The sequence below is a fragment of the Melanostigma gelatinosum genome (assembly GCF_949748355.1).
Source record: "Melanostigma gelatinosum genome assembly, chromosome: 8".
NCBI lineage: Eukaryota > Metazoa > Chordata > Actinopteri > Perciformes > Zoarcidae > Melanostigma > Melanostigma gelatinosum.
In genome coordinates, this window is record NC_136641.1 from 12,352,505 (window position 1) to 12,362,673 (window position 10,169).

The window sequence follows — 10,169 nt, forward strand, 5'->3', positions numbered from 1 at the left end:
TAAGGGATTTCTGTTCAGCTGTAATCACGTTTCATAACATAACTTATTTGACTTCAGTAATAATGTAGCCTACAGATTGGTGGAAGATTTAAAAAAGCATGCTGAACTATGGCTGATGAGATCTTAAAGTGGCGACACCCACCCAGAGGATATAAACGGCACTGCACTTTGTTGAACACCTGTTTCAATGGAAACAATATGGATAAAGAAAAACACATTTGATTTGATGCTATATGATAGACATATTCAATCAGAAGAAAACTTACAACACAGAATAAACACATCACACCACAGAGCCCATTATGTCCACTCCAAACCAATGATATAGTCCTATAGTTTAGACAGCCTGTCTCATGTGGGGGTGCACGACGCCATCATCTACCTGCTGCAATGAGCTCAGTCGCACCTGGATGAACCGGTGGCTCTGTGAGAATCACTTTCTTTGATTGCTCCAGTGCATTCAACAACATCCATCCACCGTCTCCTGGATCACTGATTACCTCACAGGCAGACCACAGTTTGTCCGACTGGGCTGTGTGCTGTCTGATACGGTGGTCAGTGATACTGGAGCTCCACAGGGAACTGTTCTGGCTCCAGAAGAGACCAGAGAGATGGTGGTCGACTTCAGGAGGAAGACGACGGCTCCACTACCGCTGAGAGTTCTGGGAGAGGACGTGGACATGGTGGAGGAGTACAAGTACGGGTGTCTCCATCGACAGCAGACTGAACTGGAAGACCAACATCAACGCTGTGTACAAGAAGGGGATGAGTCGACTCTTTTTCTTGAGGAAACTTCGATCCTTCAACGTGTGCAGCAAGATGCTGGAGATGTTCTGTCTGTTGTGGCCAGTGCACTGTACTTCTCCATAGTCTGCTGGGGGAGCAGCATTGGAGCCGGAGACACCAACAGACTTAACAAACTGGTTAAGAAGGCCGGCTCCATCATTGGCTGCCAAATCAATCACACAACTATAACACTGTTACACTGTTGTTGTTGTTGTTGTTGTTGGTTTGTTTATTTGGTTAAATCTTTGCACTATTGTTGACTTAGTTAATTTTGATATTATATTTCATTGTATGTATTGTGCAGGTTCCTTTTTATATTTAATATGTTTCACTCTGTTATTGTTATTGCTTTACCTGTACCATAAATTACACCGATCCCAGCTGACATTGGGAGAAGGCAGGGTACACAGCTTTTGTGTAACTCCTGGTTGTGCCAATAGATGGCAACACAGGGTCACACTGAGATGCTTTGTCAGATACATAAAGGTATTAGGATACTATCATTGATTGTTTTACAGTGTATTTTATGGGACTTCTTGCATAAAAAGGACAACTGAAGCCACAGCACACGAAATAAGGTGACAAAGACAAAAACAATTCATGAAATACTGGAAAAGTGCTGCCAAAGTAAATGTAACAACACAATGTTCCAATCTCAAAATAACATTAATACCAAGTTTAAATGGTTCAGTTCAGTTGCATGACAGCTACAATCTGTTCATAACATTGGCAACATAATCTAATATTGTGCTCAAGAATACGATTGTTGTAATCCTGTTAAATTAAACCTGAATTGTCTCCTCAACCCTTGAAATGGGGATATAGTTAAACTTTAGGTATGAATGTTTGCAGCGTTTAATCCATCCAGAGACTATTCTGTGACACAATTATTCTTAATACGTTTTTTTCCAACTATTTTTCATCAAGGCAAGACAAAAGAACAGATTGCTTTTTGGGGCAGCTGATTGGGGGAAGGGTGTCTGCTGTCAAATCTCATCAAAACGCTAGACCCCTAAAGTGAAGATATGGGAGTGTAACTCTACAGGCACGAGGACCCAGCATTCTGTGGCTGGGCTGCTCAGCCTGCAGGTTGTGTGTGGGGATATCTGTCCAAACAGGAGGACATTCTTCTTGTGAGAAAGGAGTTAACATGGAGCTACACCAGTTGGCAGTTGGTGCACTGATTTTAACACTCAGTGCATTTGTGCACCATGACATCGTTTTTGCTGCAGAAGCTGGTGGTAATGCAACAGGTATGTTTCTTTTGTTTGATGTATAATCTGCAAGTTCATTATTTACTTCTGAAAAAAAAGTGCATGTTTGTGTGTTTCATTCCACAACCGTGTTTGGCAACTAGACGCCTTCATTCATGTTATCCAGCTGATCTGGCCCCTCTGAAATGGGCAGCTGTTAAACCTTTGGTTGAATGTTCCCAGTGACTGAACTGACTCAAATCAAAGGAATCGAGCATGGACAGTATTTCAGATTTCTGTTGAATCTCTCTTTGTACATATTAATTTCTCTTTTCCCTTCAGCCAAGCCAGGAGTGTGTCCTCGCAGGAACTGGGGCTCAGGACTGTGTGCTGAATATTGCTCCAATGACAACGACTGCCCCAATGATGAGAAGTGCTGCCACAATGGATGTGGACATGAGTGCATTGAACCGTACACAGGTTAGATATGCTCAACGGTGGCAAAACACTCCTCCTGTGGTGTTTGTTTGATTCAACATGTTTTTTTGTCTTTGTCAGTGAAGCCGGGTCGCTGCGCCCTTCCCCAGGGAACCCACATGTGTGCCGAGTTCTGCTATCATGACGGGCAGTGTCCAGGAGAGCAGAAGTGCTGCAAGACAACCTGTGGCCACGCCTGCAGTGAGCCCTGCTGATTGGACAGCACAGCAACTAGGCTCCAACAACAGAAATGTATCATGTTCACTTTTTTTTTTACAATTTTCAACTCCATGGTAGCACACTTTGGTACAGTATTTGAGCACTGGTTTGCACAAAGTTGGATTCTTTCAGGGAGAAAGTAAATTATTCTCCTTTTTAATATTGTTAAGATGCCAATTTATGTGCCTGTACTTTAAGTACGTACAAAAATCAAATAGTCTTCTACTCTAAATTTGGAAGAGCAAGAACTGAAGAATAACCTGCAGGAGGGAAATAATTGTACCTTCATAGTCTTTAAAAGACCTATGTTTGTGTTTTTCTTGATTAGTTTACAACTTGATTGATCTTAGTGTGACGCCAATAACACTTTGGTCAGTATTTCTGTAGGAGTACTGATATTGTATCGTCTAGTTATATTCTAAATGGAGGAAAATGTACTGTACTTATATATCAGTTGCTTGTAGGTATGGAGCAATTTGTATTTCACCCAATAAACATGTTTCCAGAACCTAGAAATGTCTTTATGTATTCATCGCCTTGCAGATAAGACTTGAATTTTACAGCTCGCTTTTATGGGCTGTTAGGTGAGAGCTTGGCTGAAAAAACAAGAAATGAAATATGCCAAGAATGGAAAATTCTTACTGGCAGAAAACAAGACTATTTAAAGAGGTGGCCAAGAACATCTGCTGCGTGAAGATTTCAAGACTGTTGCACCCCAACCTCACAAATCTTCAAATGCAGTTTAAATTGTATTTTTATATAAAATGTCCAAATAGATTTTTGTAATTGATGTACTTGTCTAGCGAATCAAACGTATGTGCTAAATAAAGTGAAGGCTGAGAGCTGACGGGCCACTTATTGACGATATGCATCCTGTTCTCTGGCTGCGTTTATCTTGCTCAGTGAGGGAACGCAGTTCGCGAGATATGAAGGAATATGTGGAATGCTGCTTTTTCTTTTGTTTTTGTTGCCAGACGTGCATGGGTGAGATTCGCTGACCGGCCAAACACAGAGACGTCTGTGTTTGTTTCCTCCGAGTCTGCCAGAAGTGGGGCCAAGTTTGTTTTCACAAAAATGTGGGCACTCAGTGGGAAGTAATGCAGCTCCAGCTCCGGTGCAGTTTAGAGCGAAGTACCTTCTTGCACAGCTATAAATTTGAATAAAATGACAGAAAGATGAGTTTATTTTAAAGGCAATAAAGAACACGAGTTATGACTCTCACACACACACTCTCTCTCTCACACACACACACACACACACACACTAGTATTTAATGGTCGACTAAAATATTTTCCATCGTGATAAACTTCTATTCGCTATAAGACAGTGTGAAACCGCATTGAACGGATGAGTGAATGTGTTAACAACCCAACAAACTACAGGCAATTACTCATGAAGCGATCCGCAGACAATCGTATCAAACATTCAAGCATGCGTCCAACAACCAACAAGTGCAAAATAAACATTTGGTAAGAGGGCTGTGCATTTTCTATAGAACAAATAGTTCCACACAAATAATGCATTTGCTCAAAACAAATAAAAAAAATATGGTTTTGGTAACTTCAGGATTTTTGTGGCTATGTCTTCTTTCTCATATATCACCATAAAACATGTCGGATAAGACAAATGAATCAGAACTATTAAATAAAGAGGACATACCAATGGATGTCCCATAGTTAGACTTTGATGCTGTGTTCATTTCTGGTTGGACAAAGGAAAGTTATTCGATGCCCTGTCATACGGTTGAAGGAAATATGACATTCTGACTTAGTAATTGACTTTAAAAGGCGATTTTATTTGATCTTTCCTAGCAGGGAGATATAAATCAACAGGTCAGGAACGCTGTATGAGAACATCAGAGCTCTGAGGCTTTGTAATGCTGTGTAAGGCCATTCGTCTCATGTTTGTAGAAACATCATTTTAGCACTCATAGGAACAAAATGTCTCAGAGACATTGTGGCTACATTATGATGTAATGGAGTTATGGCTTCACACATCCAAAAAAAAAACCCAAAAAAAACAATCAAACCAAAACACTCTGATGCAGTAACCATAGCAGCAAACTGCACAGCTTTGGCTCCTTGTAAAATAATAATAAAGCTCTTGCTTTCCACCCAAGGAGAGAAATGTCAGTTTTTTCTTGTCCTTAGTCAGCAGGAAATGATCCTGAATACATTTATGTTCATGAGAATGATTTGTTTTCTTTCGTTTGTGAAGAAAACCTTCAAGTTGACCGTTAGAAAAAAGCATTCAAACCAGTGCTCGACTCAGTTCTTCCCTGAATATCACATGTTGGCCAGTGGTTTCACCAGAAGGAAAACGTCCTTTCTAAAAGTAGAGCCAGTTGGCATCTATGTCTCAGAGTGGCGGCACGCCCCTCATCTTGCGGATGATGTTGGCTATCCGCTTGGCCAATCCCGGGCTGGGCTCCTCTATCTGGAAGCTCCGGGTCAGTAGGTTGTAGAGGGAGCCGTAGCCCACAGCCACCACAGTGCAGGTCAGGCAGATGACATTATAAGGCATGCTGAAGTCTGGGGTTGGCAGGTTGACCAGCAGAGGCTCCGTGTAGACGCGCATAAAGTAGCTGGACTCCTCTTTACAGGGAAAACTGGAAGGAGATAAGACATTTTAACATTTGACTCTAATGTGTTTCTCTACAGGAACTCAAACAACGCATGAATGAGTAGCAACAACAGAAAAACAAACGACGATATACTTACAAGCTGCTGAAAAGAGGCTGTTCCCGAGTGCTGTTTGTGTTCATGGCGACGATGCTTGGTACAAGAGAGCTGATCACTGAAGACCTGAATGTTGCAGAAACAGAACAATAAATACAAACCATCCACTCTTACGCCGCTCAAAATCATACAACATCCACCACTTGTGAGGGGACGTGAGAAGCAACATCTGTGCTGCTTCTTCTTTCAGCAACCTCTGTAAATCGCTTTTTGAGAACAACTCTACACGCCGCATACCCGACATAGAAGCCGTGGTTGGGATCAGGTGTGTATTCAGTCCACTTGAGCAGAGCCCTCTCAAACTGCACCGTGATCTCAGTGACCGAGTTGGGAGGAAGCTGGACCAGCATCTCCAGCAGGTGGGGCCTCAGGCGGTCCTTAGACGGCTCGTAGTGGATGTAGCCTGGCGGAGGGAGAAAAGCGTGAGTGACCATTGACACACTTTATCCATAGCCCTGTGTAGCATAAATCCATCCATCCATCCATTTCCACTACAGCTTTCATGAAAAAAATATGACTCAAGTTCTCCTCCTTCTGGTGAAAAGTTGCACCTGCATGGAATTACATACGATTCCTGCAGACAAACTAATAACTTACAGTATGTAGCTGATGCAATAATTTGCCCCATCGGTCTAGAGTTAATGTTTATGGCAAAAACACTCAAACACTGTGGAATGTCATAAACAATGAAATCAGTAGATATCATCTAGTAGGAGAACATTAGTCTTCTTTCCTGAAAACGTTTTTCAATACTTTTGAATGCAAACACTGAAAATCAGCTTTTTCTTGCGTTTACAGCAGCATTTGCCAACAAATTACCCAAATAATTGCAAGACGATCACGTACCATGTGATTGTTAAAAAAACGGTTACTTTCTGTTACAACAATGCAAACTAACTTGGCGTGTGTACGATATTTGATCTAATTTCTGCTGTTGGTTTTAACACGTTTTGAGGGGAGTTTTTGTGCATATATTATGCTGTGCATGTACAGTGAAGGTAGTATCTAAAACTAACTTATTGGGTGGTTAACTAAAGTACATTTACACAAAAATGTTACATTGTCTCATCTGACATATGCTCTTTGTATAAGGCTGATCAGATTTTTATAATCTCAAAATGCAACCAGTTGTGAGTGGCTTTCATTCAGTTATCAAATAAAGACAAACGGTTTCAGTATTTGGCACATTTGTAATTACGATCAGATCCCGAGAGCAATTTTGTGTGCACACAGATCCCTCTCAGCTTTCTAAAGTGACTCACTGGGCTTGTTGTCCTTTCCCTTGCTGGTGACAGTGAGGGTGTGGATGTAGAGACGGAGGTACCAAGGCACAGACTCCAGCAGCAGCACAGGGAAAGACCTGTAGGGGTGGTTGTTGTACATCAGCGTGTGAATCTCTCCCGTCTGCAGCCCGTAACCAGCCACGTAACGCTCAGCGTGGAGCAGGGGGCGCAGCATGTCTCCTGCAGGCCGCAATTATGAGACAAGGAGATTTAATGGACGACCACGAGGGAAACATTGCAGCAGAGACTATGAATACTCCAATAGTCACTCACCCTCACTGGATTTCCAGCGGATCAGCAGGTTAAGGGAGCGCACGGTGCCAAAGGTGATTTGTTGGGTGAGATCGTAGACGGAGAAGGTTCGTCTGTCCCCGAGCACCATCGCCTGGCTCAGCAAGTGGGTGGCTGGGCTCACCTCAAACTGTTCGCCCTGCAGAATGACATTGAATTTATCTTACGTTGCACCTCTCAACACACATCCTTGAGCTCTAACAAATACTTTGAACGCATTTACATCCTCAATAAACATTTGCAAAGTCTATTTTATAGTGTTTTAAATCCTGCATTGTTTATATCCATGTTTACGTGCTAGCTGTCTTCTTCTTCACTGCCTTTGTTGGCGCATTGCAGCATATCTTGGCCAGCTCATAAATAAACAGCTCCAAAGCGCTACTGAAGGTAACACAACACCCCAAAGGAAACCTTTAAATACCTCTTCCTTTGTACTGCTTTGACAGTTCAGTAAAACTAACCTTCTTTTGCTTTCTGTGAAGTTTACATTGAGGGAAACAACTTATCATTTAGAGTGGATTACAGGGTATCATGTGGGAGTCAAACCTGAGGGTCATCTGTGATGTCGATGTAGACTTTACTGGAGGAGGCCAGCGGACAAGCTTCTGTCAGGGTCCGAGAGAACATCTTGAAAAGAGACCACTCTGAGGGACCAAAGAGCTGAAGTTAACCAAGGCCAGGGTGTCAGCATTATTTTACTACCAAACACAACATACCTCAGCAACTCTACACTTAAATGTGGGATAGTGCAGGAAGACTGTGCTTTTGCTCACCCCGTTTGCCCTGTCCAGGGGTGTGCAGGTCAAAAACCACATTCAGCGTCTGTCTCAGCTCCCAGGAGGTAGTTTTGCACTGCCAGTCCTTACACACGGGTCTGATGTGCACTGCTTGGGAATGAAAACTGCTGTGGAAGAGTTTCTCCGATTTCAACAGGACAGCAAGACCAGCCTACAACATGGCCAACATAAAGAAACAGAAGGAGAAACTGAATGCCAGTTTGAAAGTCTTGAGAATTTCTGCCTCATATGAGGTGTTCCAGACAAAAGATCATGAGCACACGGGGTATTGGTGTTTACTTTAGAAAGACAGAAAGAAATAAAACACACACACACACACACACACACACACACACACACTCACTTTGGATCCACATGGCAAGAGTTTCTTCCAGGGTGTCAAATTCTCAGTGCAAACAATCTCTCGTGGGAGGGTGGCATAGCGAAGGAAGCGGTGGTCTGTCTCTTTAAGATCAACACGAAAAACAGAAATCAGTCGATAAGTAACGCACCTTGGATAAAATGTATACAATAATTAATATAAAATTGGTGGAAGGCTGGTAGGGTTAATGATTTCAACTATGGCAGTGCTCTTGTACAGTCCTCTCATATGTAATTACAAAGTCCTGATTATGAGAGAATTAGTATTTCTTTAAGTTGCAAAGCATGTTTCCTGTATGGATGGAATGAGATCTGTTGGAAATTAAAATGTTGATGTGGTGCCATAATTAACTCATCACTAGAAAAGCTTTCAAACTGCAAAGGGGAGAAGAAAAGAAGGCTCTCTGTACCGTTGCCTACTCCCAGCGGTTTGAACGACGCACTGGGCTGAACAGTGTTGGTGGAGTCAATGAAGTTAAGTGAAGCGCAGAAGATCCCAGACAGAACATTCGTCAGCTCCTTCCATGTGCCGTCGACACTAAAAAGGGCAGAACAATGGCACAGAAATGTTGAAATGATATACATAGGATGACATACTAGGATTTGAGGGGGGGGGGAGGGGGGGGGGGAAAGTGCTTGTTTTAAGGATGAACTTACTCTGTCACAGAGTCCTGGAACCAGACCCACAGTTCAGCGCCGGGAGGGGAGGGAAGAAAGGGCTGCCCCCACTGCATGGTCCTCCAGTAGCCCTGCGTGAAGGAGATGTGCAGCTCTCGCACCGAGAACTTGGAGATGACCTGACCCAGTGACTTGGGAAATAGCCGATAGTGGGACACTGAGAAACATAAAACATCATGGAGTTTAGGATTACGGTGAGCAGGGTGAATAGTACTTCTTTCTTATCAATTTACTTAACTAAATGTCGATATTAATCAAACGGGGGAGGGGGAATAGATGTGTTCTGTTGTGACAAACGAGGTATCATTTTTTTTAAGATAAGAAGAGGAATAAAGCCAAATTTACAACTTAAAACTAAAGACAAAACATGCTGTTTTAGTAGTTCATGTTGTCACTGTTCTCATTAGAAGTCAGAATTAAACTTAGAAACCTGAATATTTCACAACCTCCATATACACTGAATCTATTACCATCTTTTAAATGCAGGGTATGGATATTTCCAGATGCAAGCTATTACCATAAAAACAACACGGCCATGTGTGACTCAAAATGAGTCGTATGTTTACTAACTGCCAGCTGATGACGTTAGCTTACCTTTGTTTCCTCTCAGGAAGTCAGTCTCCCACAGGGTGCGGAACTGGAAGCTTGCATACATATCTCCTGAGTGAAGCGGTCTGATAACCAGTTCCTCCTGAAAATCGTCTTTAGGCGGCGGTACCGAGAAGTGGACCACGGTGTCGGGGGCAGAAGTGTCCTGTTTGTCGGTTGCCACCTCATCCGGAGTCGTCTCTTCAACCTCAGTTGCTTCCCACCGCCTCTCCTCCTCCACCACCGCAGGCTGCTCGGCCGTTTGTTCCACTGTTTCTGTGACTGTTTGTGGATTATCGACAACAGTGGCGTGATGATCACCAGTTGGTGTCGTCTCTTGACTGCCTGCGACAATAAACACCCACGAACTACAAAGAATAAGCAGCAGAGCCGAGTGGCTGCACCTGTGGGCTGCCATCTTTCTCCTACACGGTGGCGATTCACTTCCGCATTAACGCGTCATTCGCGGAACCAGCCAATGGGCTGCTTCCATATGTAGTCCTGTGGCACTGATGCTCTTTGTTTTAAGCAAAACCGTCATTTTATTTTATGATATTATACAAGTAAATACTAATATAGAGCTATAGCGATTATATTTCAAGCAATTATTCTCAACAGTGCTATTGTATACATTGTAGAAGTACTTATTTATGTGGAAGACAACCATATTTTTTTGATTTAACATTAGAGGTTTTCTTTTCACATTGTGCTAAAAGCATGATCTGTTGATAATAGATTGTCATCATAAAATATATATAT

The 10,169-nt window shown here is 42.6% G+C and overlaps 2 protein-coding genes across 2 annotated transcripts; one reads left to right on the forward strand and one right to left on the reverse strand.

Annotated features, from left to right (window-relative positions):
* Nucleotides 1-1,901: 1,901 nt before the first annotated feature.
* On the forward strand, nucleotides 1,902-3,508 carry wfdc2 (WAP four-disulfide core domain 2). The gene is made up of 3 exons (XM_079274004.1): nucleotides 1,902-2,039; nucleotides 2,322-2,459; nucleotides 2,538-3,508. The coding sequence occupies exons 1-3, from the start codon at nucleotides 1,937-1,939 to the stop codon at nucleotides 2,669-2,671; spliced, it is 375 nt and encodes a 124-aa protein (XP_079130130.1). The 5' UTR covers nucleotides 1,902-1,936; the 3' UTR covers nucleotides 2,672-3,508.
* A 342-nt stretch (nucleotides 3,509-3,850) lies between these two features.
* pigt (phosphatidylinositol glycan anchor biosynthesis, class T) lies at nucleotides 3,851-9,828 on the reverse strand (the record flags this gene model as incomplete). The annotated part of the gene is made up of 11 exons (XM_079273020.1): nucleotides 3,851-5,283; nucleotides 5,396-5,479; nucleotides 5,651-5,816; nucleotides 6,676-6,876; nucleotides 6,970-7,126; nucleotides 7,534-7,631; nucleotides 7,761-7,935; nucleotides 8,128-8,228; nucleotides 8,555-8,682; nucleotides 8,802-8,979; nucleotides 9,417-9,828. The coding sequence occupies 11 exons, from the start codon at nucleotides 9,826-9,828 to the stop codon at nucleotides 5,034-5,036; spliced, it is 1,950 nt and encodes a 649-aa protein (XP_079129146.1). The 3' UTR covers nucleotides 3,851-5,033.
* Between the last annotated feature and the right edge of the window lie 341 nt (nucleotides 9,829-10,169).

Bases quoted from the DNA above. Each gene is read 5' to 3' on its own strand.
- wfdc2 (XM_079274004.1), top strand. From the start codon at position 1,937: ATGGAGCTACACCAGTTGGCAGTTGGTGCACTGATTTTAACACTCAGT. The intron at 2,040-2,321 runs GTATGTTTCTTT...TTTTCCCTTCAG, and splicing joins AGCTGGTGGTAATGCAACAG to CCAAGCCAGGAGTGTGTCCT. The intron at 2,460-2,537 runs GTTAGATATGCT...TGTCTTTGTCAG, and splicing joins GTGCATTGAACCGTACACAG to TGAAGCCGGGTCGCTGCGCC.